At 40.0% G+C, this 26560-nt stretch overlaps 1 protein-coding gene across 1 annotated transcript in view; it reads right to left on the bottom strand.

Moving 5' to 3' along the window:
- fam189a1 (family with sequence similarity 189 member A1) overlaps positions 1 to 26560 on the bottom strand; it is a 364309-nt gene that overhangs the window by 52224 nt on the left and 285525 nt on the right. Inside the window, exons 3-4 of the mRNA XM_060911073.1 lie at positions 20654 to 20764; positions 9857 to 9988 (exon numbers count right to left, since the gene is read on the bottom strand). Of these exons, the coding sequence (XP_060767056.1) occupies positions 9857 to 9988; positions 20654 to 20764 (243 nt within the window). The remainder of the gene's footprint in view (positions 1 to 9856; positions 9989 to 20653; positions 20765 to 26560) is intronic.

Below are 26560 nucleotides of genomic sequence, written 5' to 3'. Positions count from 1 at the left end.
CCGATAAATGGTTGATTTAGGTGCGACAAGTGGCTCGGGGAAGAAAACATTGAAATTTTGGGTCCATGGCCAGGAAACTCCCCAGATCTTAATCCCATCAGGAACCTGTGGTCAATCCTCAAAAAGCAGGTGGACAAACAAAAACCCAAAAATTGTGATAAACTCCAAGCACTGATTATGCAAGAATGGGTTGCCATCAGTCAGGATTTGGCCCAGAAGCTGATATCCAGCATGGCAGGGCGAATTGCAGGAGTCTTGAAAAAGAAAGGTCAACACTATAAATATTGATTCTTTGCATAAACTTGATGTATTTCTCAATAAAAGCCTTTGAAACTTATGAAATGCTTATAATAGTGCTTCAGTATCCCATAGAAACATCTGACAAAAAGATCTAAAAACACTCAAGCAGCAAACTTTGTGAAAACCAAAATTTGTATCAGTCTCAAAACTTTTGGCCACGATTGTACGTGTTAAAAAATACTGAGCACTTTAGCACTTTTACTTGGGTAAAGAAGTTGAATCAGTACCGTACTTTTACCTTTACCAAAGTCTAGAAGTAAAAAGCAGCCCTGTGAAGGACATTTCTACCAACTGTTTCTATGCAAAGCTAAACGAACCTCACATAATATTATGATAATATAATACATCGAGGGCGGCATGGTGGTGTAGCGGTTAGCGCTGTCGCCTCACAGCAAGAAGGTCCGGGTTCGAGCCCCGTGGCCGGCGAGGGCCTTTCTGTGCGGAGTTTGCATGTTCTCCCCGTGTCCGCGTGGGTTTCCTCCGGGTGCTCCGGTTTCCCCCACAGTCCAAAGACATGCAGGTTAGGTTAACTGGTGACTCTAAATTGACCGTAGGTGTGAATGTGAGTGTGAATGGTTGTCTGTGTCTATGTGTCAGCCCTGTGATGACCTGGCGACTTGTCCAGGGTGTACCCCGCCTTTCGCCCGTAGTCAGCTGGGATAGGATCCAGCTCGCCTGCGACCCTGTAGAACAGGATAAAGCGGCTACAGATAATGAGATGAGATGAGATGAGATGAGATGAGATGAGATATTCACAAGTGAGCAAAATGAATGAGTTTTATTACTTGGCTCATTCTTACATTCAGCTGAAAGGAAATATTTTCTGGTATTATACGCAAGCTTAAGACCTCCAGAGTTACTGTTCCTGCAAGAAAATAAGTAACCAGCAACCCTCCGACACTGTATGACACGGACATGTCACTTTATAAAGATAAACCCATTTAACAATCACGTGAAGATCGTAGAAAGAGCAGGCTGTGATGTGTGTGCTGTCTGTGAATCATACAATCCTCAACAACAGCCATTAGAGCGGCTTAACGTCACCTCACTTCCCATAAAGCACACAAAATATTGTGACATATTGCCACATATCACTGCTTTAGTCCTGTCAAAACAACAAGAGCCTCTGAATTCACAGCAGGGAATGTGTTTTATTTCAGCAGACGCCAGCACTTGCACTCTGAGCTGCTGAGATAGACCTAAGTGGACAGAAAGCAGGAGAGGAGGAAGGGCCATCTATCAGTTTATTTATAGCGGATATAGAGGTCACAAGGAACAAACTCAACTCCCTATTGCCTTTCGCAAAACATTTTCTTCATTGGATACAGACCTATGGGTGACAAATTAAAAGAGAAAACAACATAAAGTGTGTTAGTGAGGTCTCGAGCCACAGCGAGCTGCCAGGGCAGGTTCAGTGAAGCCTGTAACACCGAAACATGGAGAAAATCAGAGAAAAAAAATCAAACAAGCAGGTCAAACAAAAATAAAGACATTAGCAGAATGTTTTTTGGGGGAAAAAATTCCGTTTTGTTGATATCATTATTTTCCACAAGAATTCAAGCACCTGCTTATCTTCTCTGTCAGATAACGTTGCATGCGTCATCAGTATTAATCCAATTAACCAGCTAACAAGCTCAACATAGTTTTAATTTAATTACTTCAGTCCTGATTGTTTTTCCCCTACACTCACACCCTAAACATCTTTTCATATTTACTTATTAATGTTTTTAGTAGGGGTGGCATGGTGGTGTAGTGGTTAGCGCTGTCGCCTCATAGGAAGAAGGTCCCGGGTTCGAGTCCAGCAGCCGGCGAGGGTCTTTCTGTGTGGAGTTTGCATGTTCTCTGCGTGGGTTTCCTCCAGTTTCCCCCAAAGACATGCAGGTTAGGTTAACTGGTGACTCTAAATTGAGCGTAGGTGTGAATGTGAGTGTGAATGGTTGTCTGTGTCTATGTGTCAGTCCTGTGATGACCTGGCGACTTGTCCAGGGTGTACCCCGCCTTTTGCCCGTAGTCAGCTGGGATAGGATCCAGTTTGCCTGCGACCCTGTAGGACAGGATAAAGCAGCTACAGATAATGGATGGATGGTTTTAGTATCATTTTTTAAATATGTTGATGATATATGTCATTTTTCCCCCATATTCACTTTTTTCATATGCAGTTTTTCATATTTTAATTTTTTTTATATCCATTTTTTAGAAATATGTTGGGATTTTTTTCATATCTACTTTAATTTTTATATCTATGTTTTAAATATTTTTTTATTTTTTCAGTGCCATTTAAAACTATCATATCCTCTTTTTAATATTTTTTATATAATTTTTATAACCACATTTCTATTTCTGCAAAATTAATTCCTTTTTTGTATCCAATTTGGATTTTTTGGCATTTGTTACAGGATTTGATATCCAACATGTTTATATTTTATACATATATATGAAATGACGCTGAAAATGCTTCATATAATTGACCAGATTTAAATGTCTACATTGGTTGTGCGTGAATAAACTAAGTAGGAAGTAGGAAGGTCCGCCCACAGCCAGGTGACTGACAGCTTGGCCATTCAAGCAAACAAAAAAGCAAAAGGGAAAAAGAAAAAAAAACACAGTAGGGAAAAGCAAAAGCAATAAAAGCAAAGCATTTCTTTTCTTATTCTTTTATTTTTTTCTAAATTTATTTTATTTCTGAATTTATTTAAAGCTTTTTTATTTTTTAGTTCTGCATTATTTTCATATTCTTTTATTTTTTATTCATTTTCTTATTTTATTTTTATTTCTTAATTTCTGCATTTATTTTCATGCTTTTATCTTTACGCATTATTTATTTATTTTTTCTTATTTAATTTTTAAATTTAGTTTCTGCATTTATTTTCCTATTCTTTTTTTATTCATTTTCTTTAACATTTTTCTTTAGTTTCCATTTAATTTTTTTTTTTTTGAAATTTAATTTCTGCATTTATATTCCTATTGTTTTATTTTTATTCATGGATTTATTTTTGTGTTCTTTTATTTTTATTAATTTTTCTTTTTTAGTTTTATTTCTGCATTTGTGTTCTTTTATTTTGATTCATTTTTCATTTTTCTTTTTATTTCTGTGTTCTTTTTATTCCTTTTTCTTTTTTATTTCTGCATTTATTTTCATGTTCTTTTATTTTTATTAATTTATCCTTTTTATTTTTATTTCTGCATTTATTTTTGTATCCTTTTATTCATTTCTTTATCCTTTTACAGATTTATTCTGTTTTTATGACAATCCTGTGACTCCATAGTGAATCAAATGATCAAGTATCTCACTGCAGTCTCCTGCTGTTTATTCATTAAACTCAAACTGTTTTCTGGTGAACAGTGCAGCCTGCGTGAAAAATCTCCGCTGAAGCCCCGACACCGAGGAACAGATCCCCACGGAAACCTGTGGGTCTGATTGTCCATCAGGTGTTTGTGTACTCGCTGTTTTAAAGGAAAGAGAGATGAACGCTCATTGGACAACAGACTTCTACAATCTACGATTTACTAATAAATGACACGTCATGCTTTTTAACCATTTCGAATTACGTCTTTAATATTGTGGAACGTCCTGACGTTATCGCAGCTGTAAACAGCTGTTCCCTCACCAGCCTCCCGTTATTCTCTCTCTCTTGAAGATAACGAGACAAAAATGTTCAGCTTGTCATGTTCCCGAGAAACATAAACTCCTCTGGCTTTGAAGATGTCAGAAAACGTACAGTGTTACCTCTGAGTATTGCGAAGCGCTGACACTGGAGACTCCTTCCATAAAAGTCTTGCTCATGAGCTATTGCTGAAATATACTACATACAGCGTTGGAAACTTTATTCGACATATTTTAGTAAAAATCTGAACAAAGTTTAACTCCTAGTCACTCGGAGCTCGTGGAGTTAATTCCTCCTTCTGACCAATCAGTATTGGGGTATTATGATAATTAGAATAATATAATCGATATTATGATGACCTTATGTGACATAGATGAATTATAGACCATCATACACCTCATACACTACACACTCCGCGTCCTGCTCTCCACTCCATCTGTACGATCCGAAGTGAGCATCATCACTAATTACTGCTGCATAACTAATGATCTGTGAGGCTCATTTGCATATTATTTTGCATAAAAAGCAGTGTCGGGAAACAGCAAGACGTTTCCAATAAAACCGAAGCTCTTACAAGCAGCGTGTAATTTCCACTCCTCTAACCAGTCCATGTGCTTGCGAAATGTCAAATCGAAAATGTAATCCAGTCAGAAAACAGAAAAATCCCAGGTGTGTGTGAGACAGTGTGTGCATTTCTCTTCACACTCCTCATGCCATATTATCAGGTAAAAAGGGAAGCCACTGATATTAAACACTCAAACACTGCACGCGGCGTAGTTCATTCTCATACACGTTTCTATCTGACTGAAATAATGACTTCAGCTACGAACAATTATCCAGAGTTATTGACATGATAAATATTGATATTCTAACATGCAAAGTTTAAACGATATCGTATATTTTTTTAAAGCAGTATTAATTTTATTTTCAAACAGTTTCTTGAAAAATGCATTTTTAGAAGTGCTTTCAAAAATCATCGGCATGATTTTGATTATTTTTAAAGTTTTACAAATCCGCAAATCTTAAGAGATTTTACTCCAGACTTTTGAACTTTTTTTAAAATAAAATTTAAAAAAGGTATTTAAAATAAAAAAAGACAAATTTTCACTGACGATTTTTTTTCATAATTTTTTTAATTGAATATTCATTATTCATATCTGATTTAGTAAATCTGGACTGGTTATGATTTTTTTTTACTCCATATTTTTGAATTATTTTTTTCCCTTTTTTAAAGATATTTTTTGGGCTTTTTTCACCTTTATTGGATAGGACAGTGTAGAGACAGGAAATGAGCGGGAGAGAGAGATGGGGAGGGGTCGGGAAATGACCTCGGGTCGGAATCGAACCCGGGTCCCCGGATTTATGGTATGGCGCCTTATCCACGACGCCCCCTCCCTTTTAAAGAATTTTTCACGTATAGTCGAGGACCTGGGTTAGATATGTATGCACATAATTTAGGAGAGGATAACTCAACTGTTATAGGCTAATTTGAACCCAAGGAACAACTTGGGATGTGTGTCAAAAATCGCTTTCCGGGGTCAACAGGCCAAAAATTACCAATCCAAGATGGCTGCTGGTAGCCATATTGAAAATATCAATTTTTGAACCACTCACCACAGAAGTATTTGCAATACCTCATTTTATGGGTTTTTGGGTATGGGGAATCCATTAGTGACATCATTTTCATGATTGAAGGAAAAGGGAACAAGCTATGGTCAAGGGCAAGGTAAAAAGCACCAAAAATTGGCCAAAATTGCAGAATTTTGAGAAAAACAGAATAACCCAACCTCAAACATGAAATCATGGAATTTGGAGACCTATTGCACATAATTTAGGACAGTATAAGAAAGCAAGCATTTGATTAATATAAAGAAAGTGTATTTTCAATCGTCCTATTATGATGAATGGAATGTTAACTTAAAGTGACAAATACAAAACAAAACTTATTACTTTAGTAGGCAGCGATATCTTGAGAGCCTAAATGTTTAACAGCCAACAATACAACTTTTAACATCACATTATTACTGTTTGTGTCACATAAACCAGGGTCAGGAACATGAAGAGTAACATAATAATAATAATAATAATAATAATAATAATAATAATACCGGCGGCCATCTTGGATTGGGAATTTTCAGGCTGTTCGCCCCGGATAGTGATTTTGGCACAAGTTATTCCTTGGGGTCAAATTAGCCTGGAACAGCTGAGTTATCCTCTCCTAAATTATGTGCATACACGTCTAACCCAGGTCCAAGACTAGTTTGATTTGGACAAAACATTTTAGATATTTACTCAAAACCTAATACAGAGATTCTGGATCTTGACAGCAATTCAAAAATATTTTCCCCCTCCTTTAACACAGTAAATAGAATATTTTAAAAAAATCTTTAGTACTCTATACAATTTATTGAAAAAAATCAATTTCATTTCTGCAAAACACTGCTTTTAAAATTATTGGCACCATAAAATCTCATCCCATCTCATTATCTCTAGCCGCTTTATCCTGTTCTACAGGGTCGCAGGCAAGCTGGAGCCTATCCCAGCTGACTACAGGCGAAAGGCGGGGTACACCCTGGACAAGTCGCCAGGTCATCACAGGGCTGACACATAGACACAGACAACCATTCACACTCACATTCACACCTACGGTCAATTTAGAGTCACCAGTTAACCTAACCTGCATGTCTTTGGACTGTGGGGGAAACCGGAGCACCCGGAGGAAACCCACGCGGACACGGGGAGAACATGCAAACTCCGCACAGAAAGGCCCTCGCCGGCCACGGGGCTCGAACCCGGACCTTCTTGCTGTGAGGCGACAGTGCTAACCACTACACCACCGTGCCGCCCTTTGAAAAATATTCGCACCATAAAATAAAAAAAAAAGCTTTAAAAATCTGAAACAGTTACGATGTTCTAAACATTTTGGAACTTGAAAGCAAAACATTTTTTAACGACAATTTGCAAATATACACACACTGGCCACTTTATTAGGAATACCCATCCACTTGCTGTTCTGTTTGATGCAGTTCTGTAATCAGCCGATCCCTCGGCAGCAGCATGGTGTGGAAAATCATACAGATACACATCAAGAGCTTCAGTTAATGTTCACAATGTTCAAACATCAGAATGGGAAAAATTGTGATCTCAAAGTCTGACTTTCTTTCACTGTGGTATGGGTGTTGGTTTGAGCCAGATGGACTGGTTTGAGTATTTCAGAAACTGCTGATCTCCTGGGGTTTTCACACACAGCAGACTCTAGAGTTTACACAGAATGGTGCGGAAAACAAAAAACATCGAGTGAGTGACAGTTCTGTGGGTGGAAACAAACATCTTGTTGATAAGAGAGGTCAGAGAAACATGGACAGATTTAGGTGGTTCGAGCTTTTTTGCCAGGAAGGATATAGTAACTCATATAATCACTCTTTACAACCGTGGTGAGCAGAAAAGCATCTCAGCATGCAACAGGAGAACAGAAGAACACATTGGGTTCCACTCCTGCAGCCAAGAACAGGGATCTTAGAACCAACACAAAGAAGTTCCTATTCAAGTGGCCAATTGTTTAATTGTGTGTGATATTGTTCATGATATTATACACATGATTAATTTTTGCCTACTTTCCTGAAAGGTGCCAATAATTATGGAACTGACTGTTGGTTGCTTTCTACAAAAAAAAAAGGCAGAAAAAAAATTAAGTGTGCTTCTATGTCAAGTGTATTCATTTCAGCCTGAGGGAACACACTGCATGCGTTATTATATTCCCACACACACACACACACACACACACACACACACACACACACACACACACACCCCTTCTGTCTCAGTGATGTATCAGACCTATAAGCCGTACTCCGGCATGTTGAAGGTATACTCCTGCGAGAGGGTTTCTCCTCGCTGTGTGATTGTTACGGCGAGTGCAGACATCTGTCTAGCAGACGTGCGTTTGTCTTGGCGTGTGCTTTTCCTCAGAGACGTCTGCACTCGCATACTAATGCGAAGAAGCCATGTTGCTCTGTGCTAACTTTGCGGAAAGCGCTAACAGAGCGCGCGTGCCCTCGGGGTAACCCCTGAGCCGCCCTGAGGGGGTCATGCAAGGTCATTTTACTACAACAGGGAAAATCACTCCTCGATAATTCCTCATGTACTGATCCCATATGGTCAAAGGTGAAAAAAAAAAGATAATGAGTAACATTAATATTCATAAGTGAGCAGTTAGCTAGCTGTGTGTAAAATCGTTACATTTAGTCACAACAGTTTTCAGATTCGCTTCGCAACGGGAAGTCACTGTGACCGTGACACTGTTCGAGGAGTTGGAACACCCTCGGAGAAACGCTGTTCGAAGAATATAATCAACAACGAAGTGGTGTGATGAAGCAGAATTACTGATCTCACGCTGAGGTTCATTATTTTCCTCAAACAGATCAGCCTGAAGTGTTTTAGAAGAGCTAAGTGGGTTCCCCCCCCACACACACACAAAATATCTTTAAAAATACTTTTTTTTCTGCAAAGGACTGCTTTCAAATATATAATATACAAATCAAGAAAATGTACAAATAAGCAAATCTGGAAATTTTAAGGGATTTTTTTCTATTTATTAAAGAATATCTCGTGAAGTTTTTACTCCTTCATAAACCATGTTTTTTCCCCCTCGAAGTTAATAAGACCAAACAAAAAACAACAAACCCCCCTGCAGTAAACTTCAACATATCAACAATTTTCTTTATTAAGGTATTTTAATAGAGTATCATATATATATATATATATAAATTAAAATACCTTAACAAAGAAATATATACACACACACACAGAAAGAGAGAGAGGGAGAGCGAGAGAGGAACAGAGAGACAGCCAGACAGAGACAAAGACAGAAAGACAGACAGAGAGAGACAAAGAAAGAAAGATAGAGAGAGACAGAGTGTGAGAGAGAGAGAGAGAGAGAGAGAGAGAGAGAGCACAAGAGAGAGGGGAAGAGCGAGAGACAGAGAGAGAGAGAAACAGAGACGGGGAAAACAAGAGAGAGAATGAGGGAGGGAGAGAGGGGAAGAGTGAGAGAGAGAGACAGGGAGAGTGAGAGAGAGAGACAGACAGAGAGAGTGAGAGAGAGAGAGAGAGAGAGAGAGACAGGGGAAGAGTGGGAGAGAGACATACACGGGGACAGCGAGAGAGAGAATGAGGGAGGGAGAGGGGAAGAGCGAGAGACATGGAGAAAGAGAGAGAGGAAGAACGAGAGACAGAGAGGGAGAGCGAGAGACAGAGAGGGAGAGCGAGAGAGAGGGAGAGTGAGAGGGAGAGAGAGGGAGAGGGAGAGAAAGAGAGAACAGGAACTAATTTGTTTCATAAAATGTATCATGTGTTGCTCTTTAATAAATAAAAAATGCATCATTGTCAAATTTCTGTTATAAGAGAAATAAAACACTTCAGGATGCACCGTTAAAGGAAAATAATCAACTTCAGGGTGGGAACAGTAACTCTGCTTCATCACACCATTCCATTGCTGATTATTTTCCTACAACAGCACACCCCTAAGTGTTTTATTCCTTCCAAAATAAATCATTATAAATAATTTCCTCTCCAATCAAAAGGCTTTGTTTTGTCACAGATGCTGTTTATTCATGCATTTACCAGATTAGTTTTATAAATCGAAACATTTCAGCCTTGTCAAATAATATGCATGAATTAATTTCAACTGCATGTGAAATAAAATATTTCCTGTCAGGCGACTGAATTGGACTCGTCAAAAAGTCCTTTTTTTATTTTTTTCTGAGCAGGAAATTCTCCATGGTAGATTACTCTAACTGCGTCGTTTATTTCAAATCGCTCATTTCGGGCGTGGGGCTCTTAAATCTCTCGCCGAGATGAAACTCTGAGTGGATAATAGGGATAATGGAGCTAAATAATTTCTCTCATGTAGCCATACATCAGGCAAACAGCTGTCTCTGGCACACACACACCTTCAGACGCAGGCGTATGGTATTGCAGTCCCTCAGTGGGTTGAGTTTGAGCGTCTCTCCCAGATTGTTGCAGCTGGAGCTCTGGTGCTGGAGCGTACAGCAAACACACACGCCGTCACTGTCGAACTTTATCTGCCGGGGAGACAGAACAAAACACACACACACACACACACACACACACAAATACACCATCAGTGTCAGACCTGTCTGCAACGCTGGCATCAAAAACACTTCACGTGCACCACACCTGCGGCTATCCATTCATTGTCTGCGAGTAACGTCAAAAAAACCCAACAACCAACCAAAAAAAAACCCAGACACAACTTCAACACAAATAAAACCTCTTGTGTAGCAGAATGTAGTAGTTTTACTGTTGTGTCTGAAGAACAAGGTGCCTCCGTTTGACCCAGATTATAAAAACGCAACACATGAACCCTGCGAGCGGGGGTTAATTGAGCTGAGCAAACGACTCCATTAATATGCCAGGCTATGCCTGAGTCTCTGAGGAGAAGACGGCGGTGAGAGAAAGAGCCTGGGGAAAAGACGAAACAAAGAAACATGTCTTTTAAGAGAAGAGAGAAGAAAAAAAAGGCAAATGACTGTGACAGACTGAAGAAGCAAAATAACAAGTGAGACAAAACTAATTTGTTTTATAATGTACGCGCAAAAAAGGAACAAATCATCATGAGCGAATCATTCTCAACAATCTAAACAAATCAGTTCACAAATACAGTTGAATCATTTCTTTTGTTTGTATCATAGACTGAAAAAAATGGACAAAACCTCTGTGATGTCAGTCATAGGCTTTCTGAAGCTCAAATAAGGAGGCTATGGGTGTCACCATCTTGGCAGCACCTGACTCCGCCTAACTCCCGGCTAGTCCATAAATGGAGAAAGGGGCGGGGATAGTGAAGCCTGGCTACTGGAATAGTATGGCTGGAACACACCTACTAACCTCGACGCTAACAAGCTACTGGCTAAACTAAAGAAGCTGCTCCATAAGATACAGACCATAACCTCATCAGCTGGTTTACATAAATAAATAAATAAATAAATAAATAACCGGGGCGGCACGGTGGTGTAGTGGTTAGCGCTGTCGCCTCACAGCAAGAAGGTCCGGGTTCGAGCCCCGTGGCCGGCGAGGGCCTTTCTGTGCAGAGTTTGCATGTTCTCCCCGTGTCCGCGTGGGTTTCCTCCGGGTGCTCCGGTTTCCCCCACAGTCCAAAGACATGCAGGTTAGGTTAACTGGTGACTCTAAATTGAGCGTAGGTGTGAATGTGAGTGTGAATGGTTGTCTGTGTCTATGTGTCAGCCCTGTGATGACCTGGCGACTTGTCCAGGGTGTACCCCGCCTTTCGCCCGTAGTCAGCTGGGATAGGCTCCAGCTTGCCTTAAAGCGGCTAGAGATAATGAGATGAGATGAGATCTGTACCGTCAAGACAATCGACCACCAGCTCACAAGCTGTAAGTAAAACATGAACTTTTTGTTCAAAGGTTTTTGTTACAAAATAGCATGTGCATATTCTCCACGTTAGCATGCATAACATGGTCACAAGCTAGGCAGGGATGAGAGTTTTCCACTTTTCGGCGGATTTCCGCATTTTCTGAGTAAAAAATGAACTTTTTATATTATGCCAAATCCGTTGAGAATTTTTTTAAATTAATTTCAGGGGGTTGGGGTATGTTCCTTCATGCTGTTCAAACTTTATTCACTCCAACGATGTTTACACATTATTTGTAAGTCGCCATCTTTAGTCTTGTTTAAATCTCGTTGAATGTGATGTAAAATTCGTGTTATCTACATTGTTATTGGTCAAAACATCGATGTCGAGACCATAAAGGCCAATCAAAACAGTTTTTACAAAGACACCCACATCCGCTTGTTCTGACCCACTGGAGGTAGCGTCACAGTGCTGTTAGCCAATCAGAGGTAAAACATTTACATGTCATGAATATTAATGAGTAAGAGCTGAAATCCTGTCATTCTCCCGCCACCCACTCCTCCACCAAAATAGAACAGCCTGAAACAGGAGAACCACAACATTTTTTTCACCAAAACCAGCTCACAGGGCATTCATTCATACTAGAGACCACCGCGCAATTAATGAAAAAACCATGCAATGAGACCTTTAAGCAATTTGGATTGAATTTGAATTTTAACCTGATATGCCTACTAATGCTAGCTTGGTTAAACGCTAGCTTGTTAGCGCTATAGCTAGCTCAGAGTGGCTAAAGTCGACAGCAGCTCCTGTTAGATGGTCAGTCTATGAAGGTGTATTTGATATGAAACAATTGACCAAACCTGCGATTTAGTTAAGAGGTGTGTGTCTTGGTGAACGATTGACTGTTGCTATGCGAATTTTCATGCTGAATGGATATTATTTCTATTTCAAACTCAAAAATGTAATTTTTTTTTATCCGCTCAAGGTGTCAAATTATCAGTCTGAGCCTAATGTACTGAAGCGGAGACCCTGATCAACTTCATTGGCAGCGATGAGATCAAAAATATTGAAAGGAAAGTCCAGTCTAATAAAGCAAATGAAAGTCACTTGCAGGTGTAGGAGTGTGTAAAAGTTGTGTTTGCACGGAGATGAAAATAGGCAAGACTCCATAAATTATTTACATAAATCCATGACTGCGGTGAATTTGGCTCAAGTTCTGAGGTGATGCCAGTTAGCGGCTAACAAGATGACACAAACCCAGCTGTCACTCAAATCGGCCCCACCCCTAATTATGCACAAATGTATGGCTCAATATAATGTAAACTGTTGAATTATATAAAAATTCACCCCTGTACTATCGTCACGAGCAGGAAACTAGCTATAGAGACCGAAACCGATTTTTGTACCAGGCTGTAAATATGTTTGTTTTTGCTGTAAAGTTGAACAGTTTAACACGGGGCTCTATGGGAATTGAATCACTTTTAGAGTCTGCCTCAAGTGGCCATTCAAGGAATTGCAGATTTTAGCACTTCCACATGGGCTTCACTTTTCAGGACCGGAGGTTGCGGCTTGGTTTGTACCAGCACTTATTCATCGCAGTTGAACATAATTACAAATGATAAATTTCTTCAGTTACATACAGAGAAATTTGAAAGGAAATGACCAAAGCTAGAGATGTTATTTAGTGACATCAATACCTGAGTTCACAATCTTATTTTGAACAGAAAATACTAAGAAAGTCTCAAATGTGACTTGTATACTGAGTTAAAACATTTCAGAGTTCATCTATTAAACATTCTCAGAAAATATATAGAGGAAATTACATGGTTGCAGGAAAATACAGTGGTGCTTGGAAGTTTGTGAACCCTTTAGAATTTTCTATATTTCTGCATAAATATGACCTAAAACATCATCAGATTTTCACACAAGTCCTAAAAGTAGATAAAGAGAACCCAGTTAAACAAATGAGACAAAAATATTATACTTGGTAATTTATTTATTGAGGAAAATGATCCAATATTACATATCTGTGAGTGGCAAAAGTATGTGAACCTCTAGGATTAGCAGTTAATTTGAAGGTGAAATTAGAGTCAGGTGTTTTCAATCAATGGGATGACAATCAGGTGTGAGTGGGCACCCTGTTTTATTTAAAGAACAGGGATCTATCAAAGTCTGAGCTTCACAACACATGTTTGTGGACGTGTATCATGGCACGAACAAAGGAGATTTCTGAGGACCTCAGAAAAAGCGTTGTTGATGCTCATCAGGCTGGAAAAAGTTACAAAACCATCTCTAAAGAGGTTGGACTCCACCAATCCACAGTCAGACAGATTGTGTACAAATGGAGGAAATTCAAGACCATTGTTACCCTCCCCAGGAGTGGTCGACCAACAAAGATCACTCCAAGAGCAAGGCATGTAATAGTCGGCGAGGTCACAAAGGACCCCAGGGTAACTTCTAAGCAACTGAAGGCCTCTCTCACATTGGCTAATGTTAATGTTCATGAGCCCACCATCAGGACAACACTGAACAACAATGGTGTGCATGGCAGGGTTGCAAGGAGAAAGCCACTGCTCTCCAAAAAGAACATTGCTGCTCGTCTGCAGTTTGCTAAAGATCACATGGACGAGCCAGAAGGCTATTGGGAAAATGTTTTGTGGACGGATGAGACCAAACTAGAACTTTTTGGTTTAAATGAGAAGCGTTATGTTTGGAGAAAGGAAAACGCTGCATTCCAACATAAGTACCTTATTCCATCTGTGAAACATGGTGGTGGTAGTATCATGATTTGGGCCTGTTTTGCTGCATCTGGGCCAGGACGGCTTGCCTTCATTGATGGAACAATGAATTCTGAATTATAGCAGCAAATTCTAAAGGAAAATGTCAGGACATCTGTCCATGAACTGAATCTCAAGAGAAGGTGGGTCATGCAGCAAGACAATGACCCTAAGCACACAAGTCGTTCTACCAAAGAATGGTTAAAGAAGAATAAAGTTAATGTTTTGGAATGGAACCACTTAAAAGAAAGAAAGAAAGAAAGAAAGAAAGAAAGAAAGAAAGAAAGAAAGAAAGAAAGAAAGAACCCTGTTGCAATGATGGTTTCGAGCTTTGTGTTTTCTTCTGGAGCAAATAATCCAGCAAAGTTCCTGACGCCACAGTGATGTTGATTATTTTCCTCCTTCAGCACGTGCTGAAGTGTTTTATCCGCTGTATAGCACTGACATTTAACACTGATGACATGTTGTACATTTTATCCATTTCTAGTTATATGTAATGTCGTGGAATGTCCATGAAACAAGTTTGTTCTTGATTGCGCTTATGTTATAGCAGCGCAAAATATTTAATTTGTGCTAGCAGCGCTGGCGCAAATTGTTCCTCTCACTCAGGATCTTTCTATTTTATTCTTCTTCTTATTCTTCTCCTAACATTTTTTAGGATGCTATTTCTCCCTCAGTTTTCAACCAATCACTAACTTTCACATGAAGAATACCTCTGGGCTGAATTCCATTACTATGGCTTTTGGTGCTGATCTGGATCACTGATCCGGAATGATCCATGAAAAATGGGCTTTTTTTTCAATCACTTATAACTCTGTCAACTTTCATGATTTTTGCAATCAGTTTGTTCTATTTTGTTCAGGGTGGCAGGGTGCAACGTTTTCCTCCTGAAGCATCATCCTCTATCTCTTACCGTTCCGGATCTATAGGGTACGGTGACCAGATGTCCCGGTTTGTAACAGCTAGTGCAAATCACTGTGACTTTAGTCACAGTCTCTACTGAGTTCTCACGTGCTTTACTGTTAAAGACACTGAAGACTCCTTCCATAAATGTTAAATAAACATCCATTGCACAAAGTCATTAATACATAAAACCTGCAATGTGTAGCTGCGCTCATTTTAGAGCTGTTATTGTTGCTGTATATAAAATGAATCACCACCTTCTGACCAGCAGCGCTGTGGTATGAATCCTGGTCTTGAACACACAGATTGTACATAAACCCTGTCTGAATGTTTGTGCTGTGTCTGCAGCTACAATAATCCCTTTCCTAAGTGTCTATTCAGACGACACAATGGAGGGAAGAGAGTCGGTGTGCTTTTCATCGGCGCCGTCTGCCAATATCTGAACAGTTTTCTCTAATCCTTTGTGTTATTGTACAGGAATGGACAGCAGGAGCAGGGCACTCTGAGTGGCATTTTCACCTTCACTAAAATGTCCCAGTGGAATAATGAAATTTATGAAATGAGCAGTCCTTTTCTGTTCGGATGAGTTATTCATCACGTATAATGACATTCGATAGTCTGTCATCCTTTCCAAAAGACACAAAAAAACCCTCCCATTAAATGTCAAAACGTTTCCTGCTCACCCCTTTCGACTCGGCATTTCGACGCATGAAAAACGTTACGTGAAAGCGATAATGTTCTCGACTGAAGCACAGGGTAAGAAGAAACACTTTTAAATGGATTATTAATGCTGTGAAACACTGCACTCTGTTTTATTTATTTATTCAAGTACAATATTATTCCAAAGCTCCGGGTAAGCTGGAGCCTGTCCCAGGTGACTATGGGCTTGAGGCGGGGTCCACCCTGGACAAGTCACCAGATCATCACAGAGACAAACAACCATTCACACCTACGGTCAATTTAGAGTCACCAGTTAACCTAACCTGCATGTCTTTGGACTGTGGGGGAAACCGGAGCACCCGGAGGAAACCCACGCGGACACGGGGAGAACATGCAAACTCCACATAGAAAGGCCCTTGCCGGCTGCTAGGCTTGAACCCAGAACCTTCTTGCTGTGAGGCGACAGCACTAACCACTACACCACCGTGCCACCCATTAAGCAGAGATGCTGATAATTTATCTAGTTTTAAATCTTTACTTAAAACATTAATTTCGGTTTTAATAACTGATATTACACACTCTACAGCTTCGTGATATTTTATGGTTTTTATATTATCTTTAGGATATCGTTTCATTTATATTTGTATTCTTTTATTTTATTTATGTACGATATTTTAAGCGCATTTGATCATCTATGCATGTAAAATGCACTATATAAGTAGTAATAATAATAATAATAATTATTATTATTATTATTATTGAAGTCATAAACTAAAGCATTGTGTTTCGGTCCTGCGGACATTATTACAGTGTAGTGGGCAGAGTCAGGGGAATTTTGTCCAATTTAAGAGCATAAATCAGTTTGTATCAGCCAAGGCGTGGTCAAGCGCCAACTATGAACGGAGAGGAGGCGGAGTGAATGGGCAGGTAACGCGTGATGGTTTTCACCTGCGTGTGATCAGGATGAGTTTACTTTATGTGCTGTTTGGAGAGAGAGAGAGAGACAGACAGACAGACAGACAGACACGAATTATCTCATCTCATCTCATCTCATTATCTCTAGCCGCTTTTATGAGATTGAAAATTGTTATTGAACTTGAATGAGGCGAAAGCTCCAAAATATTGAGTCTGTTTTATTTGCATTTTCTCTGAAGTGGTTGAAAGCACGCTGAAACTCGCTGGCCATGAAATGAAAGGCAAAAAATTGTAGCTTTGTAAAAGGTTGCCTGTCTCCCGAATCCTTCTCTCACACACACACACACACACACACACACACACACACACACACACACACGCTGGGTTCTACACTGTTCTCCATCACTTCTGCATTAATATCAGTTAGTATTATGAGTGACCCACATTCATCACCTTCAAAAATGGCAAAGCAGACAAGATCAGTTACTATCCTTATTAATAAACAAACAATTGCAATTATTGGCAAATGTTAACCATAAGGAATTGTTTGATGTTTTATTATTTTTTATAACGTCTATACAAGTTAGAGAATTCAATCTGTAAAGGAGAGCTCACTAACTAACTAGTTCCTGTGGATTTTTATAGTATTTTTTTTTAAATATAGTCGTTACACTTGGCCACATTAATATTGTTCACTATCTGTATCAGTCTTTGTATCTGTTTCATGCTCCAAATATTCACATTTTATCCATATATGGATTTAAACCTGAAGTGAGAGCTTGATTATGATGATGCTGATTACTTAAAATAAATATCAACCATATTCCCCTGGAAATTCACACCGATCGATTTACTTTATTGATCCCAAGCTGGGAAATTGTTTTGCTACAGCAACAAGTTATCAGACATGCGAGAAGAAAAAGACACACCGTACAACCAGACGCACAGCTTGTGAACAGGCAAGGCAGGCAACTGCTTGGGCCCCCCTGGCCCAGGGGCCTCCCGAGAGTCGGGGCCCGAGGGCTTATTTATTTTGTTTTTATTGTTCTTTCCCATTGTATTTTCACATTTGGAATTTAAAAAACTTTGGTTTCATATATTTTTCGTTGGTGTCAGATTATTTATAACATATTGGTGATGAACACTGGTCAGAAGGACCCCCTAGAAATTTTTGCTTGGGGCCACAACAGACTCTAGAATCGCCTCTGCGTACAACAAAACAGAATAATAAAAACGATCCCAAGAACAAGCCGACTATACAATATACAGATAAAAATGTAATGATAAAAAATTTATATGCGCTTTGTACACATATAGCTCTGACTTTGACAGTTCCTCATCATCACCACCACTTTTACAGTTACTCCCCAACTCCAAAACAGTGTGAAAACCACTGACTTCACACTCTACACATCTGGATACGAATTCTGGATCACCATTAGGGTCAAATTTGCGAAGCACACTTCCACATTTTTCCATTTCCACTTAAAGCAGACATTTTCCCAGAACTTCTGTAAAAGCTGATTCGAGGGCGGAGCTACACATGAGCTCAGTTAGTGATGTCACTAAACAAGCTTTGGACCAATCATGTCTAAAATTAGACAACGATAGGACACTCGGACCTCTGATTAAACTCGTGATCCTGGCTAATGCTAGTGATATAAAATCACTTTGGCTGTTGTAATGTTATGTTTTGAGGTTTGGCTGCTGTTATATAATATATATGTATAAATTAATAAGAAAAAAGATGACGCAAATCAAGAGTTTGAGGTGAAAAATGTCAACCGTGTTGAAAAATGTAAAATGCAAGCGAGTTTACTCACTAACTTTTAGTAGCTATTAGTGATATGAGGTTGTGAGTGAGTTGGTGGTTGGTGACTTAAAGGTAGACTGGCTTTCAGATTTTACAAGTGTAGGTCATAAAAATAATTTTCCCCGACACCAAATTATACTGAATTCGAATCACAGACTTCCAATTTTATTTGTTTTTTAAAATAGAACAATTAATGAATTTAGAACCTAAACCCTAAATTCTCCGTTATTTTTTCCTGCTTCACCATGACCCAATTCAAGATACTACATCATGCATCACGTGGTGGGCTTTCCCCGTTCACGCAAGGCATTGTGGGATACAAATTTGAAACAGGAGAGAAAAATGGAGGACGTGAGTGTGCGAATGAAACGTGAAAGACCGACTACAGTAACGGAAAGAAAGTGAGAAGAAAAAACGTTATGTTATATACGAAGGAAAGGAAATGCAGGACCAAACTAATAAATATCGGCGCTCAGCGATATTTATCAGCGAGCGAGCACCGAGTTAGTTGCCGGAGTCCCTGCTTGTACTCGGTGCAATATGTATACTGCTCCTACTTATTCAGGTGACATTGGGCATACCTAACAACCTGTGTTTTCTTTCTCTCCCCTCCCCCACCCCAAATCTGTCCCTCTGAGTTACATGGAGTCAACAGGAAATCTTTGGTGGAGAGGGTGGAGACCTCGACTGGCTATCGTAGCCTGCAGGGAATCGGCCGTCAGACTTTCTGTCACATGTCCCAGACCCGGTGAAATGTCACTGAATTGTCTTGGCCAGCCCTAAGGGTCCCATCTGCATCTCATCATTGCTGAAGAGTGTGCTCCCATCACCCAATCAAGCATCCAGCCAGAGCAGGTCATGATATATTTTTTACCATATTAACATGCCATTGTTGTGTGTTATGCCTGATGTAAAGACACTCGTCTCTGCGAGCCTACCACACAGACTTAATACTTGTCATTTTTAGGGCATACCTAACAACATGTGTTTTCTTTCTCTCTCTCTCTTCCCCCCCTACCCAATCTGTCCCTCTGAGTTACATGTTGGTCCTGGGATTGAGATGCTGGCCTCTTCTGCCCCTCGGACCTGCTTGATCCATCCTGGTGCCCTGTGTCTGGTCGGAGTTTTATCGCACCGCTCCTGTGAAGGACGGCCCCATGAGGACAGTTGAGGGTTATACCTGGAGGACGCTCTGGACTCTTACAGTAATGCTTTTATGGCTGAGGACTACAGTTGTCTTGCTAACTTTAGGACTGCAGTTGTCATGAACAGTTTTGCGCTCAAGTTTCCATCAATGAAGAGTTTATAACATCAACGAAACTGTCCTCATGTTAAAACTGTTAATGTTCTAGTCATGCTGTCTGTTGTTGCCCAAATGAGGATGGGTTCCCTTTTGAGTCTGGTTCCTCTCGAGGTTTCTTCCTCATGTCGTCTGAGGGAGTTTTTCCTTGCCACCGTCGCCACAGGCTTGCTCATTGGGGATAGATTAGGGATAAATTAGCTCATGTTTTAAGTCGTTCAAATTCTGTAAAGCTGCTTTGCGACAATGTTTATTGTTAAAAGCGCTATACAGATAAACTTGACTTGACTTGACTTGACCTCGGTGTGATCAGCTGTTCGTTTAGCGACAGAATGATGGAACTGTCAGTGCACGCTCAAAGGGAAACCTGCGCATGCGCACACACACGGACTTCCTCTGTCTGCTTGACTGCGCGAAGCGAGCGATTTCATGCACGTTATTTGCTTTAATCCCCTCAAATTAAATAAATAACTTCCCAGCCACAGAATGGCCTGATATTTTGTCAAATATTACAGAAATAAACATCTCACAATGACCACATTTCATTGTGAGGGAACTAAATTTCACCGATTTTATGAAATCGAAAGGCCGTCTAGCTTTAACAAAATGTTTTTTAAATGTCAGATTTTCTGAAATAATATCTAGAAATCATATTTAATGAAACATTTTAATGGATTAGAATTGAAATTCTGTCTTATCTCTATATTTTATCTTGAATAACCTGTGCTGAGTGAAAGTCTCTAATCTTAAAACACTAAAAGAAAGAAATGGATGTGCCAGTTACTGTGACTGCAGGTTAAAAGGTAAATCTATAAATAATAATAAAAAAAAAAAATCAATAGACAAATTCAGTTAAAGAATCCCTGGACCATCATGAACCGAGTGTAGGTTCAGGCACTGAATGAGCAGGTGGTTGAGCTGTGAGGATGAGCAGAGCTGAGATCACTCGTCCTGCTCGTGGTTTTGTCTGATTTTAGTGTCTCTCACCAGTTGACAATCCTCCAGAGAGTTAACGAGCTGAGCGTTCTGACAGGACAAGATGGCACCCGCCAGGTTCAACATCACGCAGACTGCAGACAGCAACATGAAGAAGGTGATCTGTGGTGAGACGGAAAGAGAAAACAAAAGCACAGACTGTCAATTACACAGTTACACGACCTTTTAGGGTAAAAACAAACAAAACAGGATGTGGAATAACATCTCATTAGCTCTACATCTGTTGCAAAAAAAAGTCTTTCAGTTTCTTCTGCGTTATAACTCCGAACGTTGTGTGTTCTGGATCTCCTGCGTTAGTCGAGGACTTAGAAAGGTTTATCGGTTCACTCAGGACGATATGGAGCAAAAATCCATCATATTTTATTAGTCATTTATCACCAGTTTAGTGATGCAAAATGAGGAAAGATCCAAGAGCCAAGATCTCTGACATTAAAAAGACTCTGAGTAGTAAATCCATATGACTTTTTTAGGATGTGTGTAATCATTACGAATACACACTCACCAGCCACTTTATTAGGAACACTCAGACATCCACCTGTTGTTTATTTGATGCGGTTCTCTAATCAGCCGATCCCTTGATGCATCAAATCATGCAGATACAAATCAAGAGCTTCAGTTAATGTTCAAACATCAGAACGGGAAAAATTGTCATCTCAAAGTGTGAATTTCTTTCACTGTGGTATGGGTGTTGGTTTGAGTCAGATGGACTGGTTTGAGTATTTCAGAAACTGTTGATCTCCTGGGGGTTTCACACACAACAGTCTCACAGAATGGTGCGAAAAACAAAAAACATCGAGGGAGTAAGCGACAGTTCTGTGGGTGGAAATAATTAGCTTGTTGCTAAGCGAGATCAGAGGAAAATAGGCAGATTTGAGGTGGTTCGAGCTTTTTTGCCAGGAAGGATACAGTAACTCATATAATCACTCTTTACAACTGTGGTGAACAGAAAAGCATCTCAGCATGCAACAGCAGAACAGAAGAACACATTGTGTTCCACTCCTGCAGCCAAGAACAGGGATCTCAGAATCAACAAGTTCCTATTAAAGTGGCCGGTGAGTGTATTAAAGTCATTTTAATTTAAAAAAAAAAAAGTCTGATCTCATTACGTTGTAAGAATTTGAGATCCCTTGCTCCAGCTTTTTTTTTTGAATTTCTTGTGATATTATCTTTTTTAGGGCGGCACGGTGGTGTAGTGGTTAGCGCTGTCGCCTCACAGCAAGAAGGTCCTGGGTTCGAACCCCGGGTCCGGCGAGGGCCTTTCTGTGCAGAGTTTGCATGTTGTCCGCGTGGGTTTCCTCCGGGTGCTCCGGTTTCCCCCACAGTCCAAAGACATGCAGGTTAGGTTAACTGGTGACTCTAAATTGAGCGTAGGTGTGAATGTGAGTGTGAATGGTTGTCTGTGTCTATGTGTCAGCCCTGTGATGACCTGGCGACTTGTCCAGGGTGTACCCCGCCTTTCGCCCGTAGTCAGCTGGGACAGGCTCCAGCTTGCCTGCGACCCTGTAGAAGGATAAAGCGGCTAGAGATAATGAGAATGAGATTATCTTTTTTAATCTTAAAATACTTGCATACATTTAAGTGTGGATAATTTTTAACTTTCACTGAAATAGAATTCTTGAACTCTTCCGTTTTTCACTTTTTTGTACCATTTTCATTTTTAACTGAGCACTTCAATACTGTTTTTCTTTCTTTTACTTAAGTATACATTTTCTGCACTTCCTCCGCCATCGATAAACAGTTTATGAGTCAGATTTTTGTTTAGATTGATATTGAATTTCGATCTCTTTTAATTTATTTGATTTCTATAACAGCAGCTCTGGCAGTAGTTCTGGCTGTTAGAAGAATCACAGGTTTATATTAATGCACTTGTTCTTGTTACCTCCAGTAACTGTGTTGGAGGAGCTGATGTTTTCACCTCCGTTTGTTTGTCTGTTCCCATCGTAACTGAAAAACTAGTGAACAGATTTGGATGAAATTTGGTGGAAAGGTGATCCATGGGCCGAGGAACAATTGATTTGATTTTGATGCGAATCCAGAGATACAGGGTGTTTCAAAAAATTTTACATCATTTCACAATCTAATAACTTTGGCAATTCTTGTTCAAGTGACCTCAAATTTTAACAGCATGTGTGAAAACAGGTCAAGCTTTTATGTTTAATGTTTTTTTTTTAGGCATAGAAATGCCATTCACTGGAAAAGAAAAGGCGTTTTGTGTGTTAGATTACACTCAAACACAGTCGAACAAGACTGTGCAGCGTGCATTTATGAGAGAATTCTCTAAAAATGCACCAACAGCAATGCAGATTTGGACACGGCACAAAAAGTTCAAAGAGGAAGGCTGTCTGTGTAGCGCAAAAGGATCTGGATGACCACCAGCATCGGAAGAGATGGTCGAGCGGGTTCACGAAAAACCCTTGCGAAGCCCCAAGAAATCCGTAAGAAGAGCAAGCCTGGAGACCCAGATTCCTCCAACAACAGTTTGGCATGTCCTGAGGAAACATTTGTGAATGAAACCCTACAAGTTGCACCTCATTCAGTGCCGTGTCTCAGGCGGCACACATATTGAAAATTTGTGAAATCGTTCATGGAATTCACATACTTTTGAATTTCTCATTCAAATTTTGAGGAATAAATCCTATATTGCTCAACATTAAGCCTGTTCAGTTTCATTTGCCTAGACTATGTAGTTTCTGGGATATTTACATCTCAAATAATATCAATTTTTTTGAAAACACCCTGTATGCGGATCCAGGATTTTTTTTTTTATTTTTTAACTTTTGAATAATTACTAGGGCGGCACGGTGGTGTAGTGGTTAGCGCTGTCGCCTCACAGCAAGAAGGTCCGGGTTCGAGCCCCGTGGCCGGCGAGGGCCTTTCTGTGTGGAGTTTGCATGTTCTCCCCGTGTCCGCGTGGGTTTCCTCTGGGTGCTCCGGTTTCCCCCACAGTCCAAAGACATGCAGGTTAGGTTAACTGGTGACTCTAAATTGAGCGTAGGTGTGAATGTGAGTGTGAATGGTTGTCTGTGTCTATGTGTCAGCCCTGTGATGACCTGGCGACTTGTCCAGGGTGTACCCCGCCTTTCACCCGTAGTCAGCTGGGATAGGCTCCAGCTCGCCTGCGACCCTGTAGAACAGGATAAAGCGGCTAGAGATAATGAAAGGAGATGAGATGAGATGAATAATTACTATAAAAATGGTGATTTTTTTTCCCCAACAGTCAACTCGTTCCGGACAATCGGACAGACAGACGCAGATTTGACTTGTCTGGAGGAAACTTTTAGTTGTCCCGGACAGTCGGACTACCGTTAATGTTGAGCCTTTGCCTGAAGAAGAGAAAAGACATTGCCGGTTGTTAAAAGTCAAAGAAGCACATGTGTCTGATCATCAAGCACCCAGTAATGAATAAAATAAACCATTGAGTTTCATCACACAGTCTGAGAATTTGCTCCCATTACAGAAAGCAAACGAACAGGAAAATAGAGTCGAGGTTTGCCTTCTAGGCTTTTTCGTCTCACTGCTCAACAATGTTCTTCTCTAACAAGTAGACTCGAGTCTAAAACGAACTCAGTGACTTATGGCCGGCTTGAGAAACCAATCTCTCCCTAATTCCCTTTTCCACACCCGATCCATGAACGCCCTGGCACAGGTGATAGATTTCTCCAGCGGAGAAGTCGTCGCAACGTTCTAGCTCCTCGTCTTGCTCTTGCTGTTAAAAACAATTCTCTTTATTTCACAGCTGACAGTCTAAGGAGATGATTTGTGTGGGGAGAAATACAGAAACCGGTGCAGCTTCTGTAAATCACACTTTTGTGCACAAGATAGAAATGGGCTGTCGTGTGCAGCCTCGGGGAGATTACCGAGCTGTAGATCAGCGCTGGTCTTCGGGAAATTTACTACTGCAGGCCTTCACCTGATTAGACATTAACCCTGCAACATGAGGGACCAGAAAGAGAGGAAGGGGTGGAAAGCATGCAAGATAAGCTTTAGTGCATTTCACACTGGAACAAATTGGAAGATGGAGTGAGGCTGATCTGAAGGCTCATCCAGAGACGGAGCGAAAATCACCACACAAGCAGCAGCACCGTGTTCGCAGCGACAGGCCATGTATACACACACACACACACACACACACACACACACAAGTCAGACACAGAGCCACAATTTCAAAGTGACACGTCAGTTGAAATTTTCTCAATGTTATGCAAATTATGCATGATGCTATAAAACAACAAATCACAACCCTGTCACAAGTTTAGTTCCAACCTGTAAATAACACAAAAATGGAAAAATAAGTGATATTTCATCTTTTTTAATTCTCTTATTAAATGTGTAGAGAGATTATGGAGAAAAATAAAGCCTGGAAGGAAAATGTAGAGATTGTTGGTGTCGTCTCTGGTGCATGTTTGTAGCTAGTCAAGTTAGCTTCTGTTTCTAATACGTTAAGAGCGAATACGAAGCCTGGGACGTAACATGTAAATCAAACTTACGCAGTTTTTTTTCCCCTCACTTTATTAAAACAACATAATTCATTTTAAATACGTTTTAAAGGCAAATTATGTGCTGTAAGCTATACATTTTGATGACTAATCTTCCTCTTTGGAATTAATTTTGCTGGATGGATGGGACACGCCTGCAAAAAACAAGCAAGCAAGCAACACGAGCAACTCATCACTCTCACTAGTGTGAATGGAGAGATTTCCGATGCTTTTTGGTAATAAACAAACACTCTCAGTGGGTTTGGTGTAAAAAGAAGGATGGCTGTAATGAAAAGAACCCGATCCCAAGTGTAAAATATGGTGGAGGTTCTGTGATGCTTTGATTCTGTTTTTCCTCCAAAGGCCCTGAAACCTTGTTAGGGTCCATGGCATCATGGACTCCATGAAACACCAGGACATTTTAAATCTGAATCTGGCTGCTTCTGCCAGGAAAATAAAACTTGGTCATCATTGGATCTTCCAGCAGGACAATGGTCTGATGTCCAAATCAACACAAAAACGGTTCTCTGAGCACAGAATCGAGCTTCTGCACTGAACATCTCAGTCCCCTGAACTGAACCCCAGTGAAAACCTGTGGGCTGAGCTGAAGAGGAGAGAGCATGAGAGAGGGTCGAGGACCGTGGATGATGTGGAGAGATTGTGTCAAGAGGAATGGTCTCAGATGCCCTGCTCTGTATCTCCAACCTTATAAAATGTTATCAGACAGACTCAGTGCTGTTTTACTGCCAAAGGTAGGGTGTACAAAGTATGAAATGCAGGGGTGCCAATAATAGTGGCACATGTGTTTTTGTTGAAAATATATTTCTTGACGAGGGATTTGTTTTCGGTGAATAAATTTATTTCAAGTAAAGGTTGGATTTTTCTCATTGTTTCAGTGTGAGGTGAGATGAATGAATATATTATATATACTATATACATACACACACACACACACACATATAAACAGTTATTCCACAAAATCGAGTTGTACATGAGCTGATAGCCGATGAGTCACGTCGCACCGAGTTGGCTATAATCCATGTACGATGAGATTGAGTGGAATAACTGTTTTATTCTATCCACATTCACTGGATTTTGAGAAATGGGGCATTTTTATTTTTTGCAAATTCAATAAATAAAATCTTTATACAAAACTTCCGACAAAATCATTTCTGCTTAGAATGTAAACAAACTGGCAAAATGACAGGAGCAATTTGTGAAAAAATGCGATAATAATTTTTGAAAAATAAAAAGAGATACACTACCGTTCAAAAGTTTGGGGTCACCCAGACAATTTTGTGTTTTCCATGAAAAGTCACACTTTTATTTCCCACCATAAGTTGTAAAATGAATAGAAAATATAGTCAAGACATTTTTCTGGCCATTTTGAGCATTTAATCGACCCCACAAATGTGATGCTCCA

Source organism: Neoarius graeffei, chromosome 27 (assembly GCF_027579695.1).
Source record: "Neoarius graeffei isolate fNeoGra1 chromosome 27, fNeoGra1.pri, whole genome shotgun sequence".
Lineage (NCBI taxonomy): Eukaryota > Metazoa > Chordata > Actinopteri > Siluriformes > Ariidae > Neoarius > Neoarius graeffei.
Note: the sequence above shows the minus strand (reverse complement) of the source record. Positions and strands in the feature narration are given on the sequence as shown.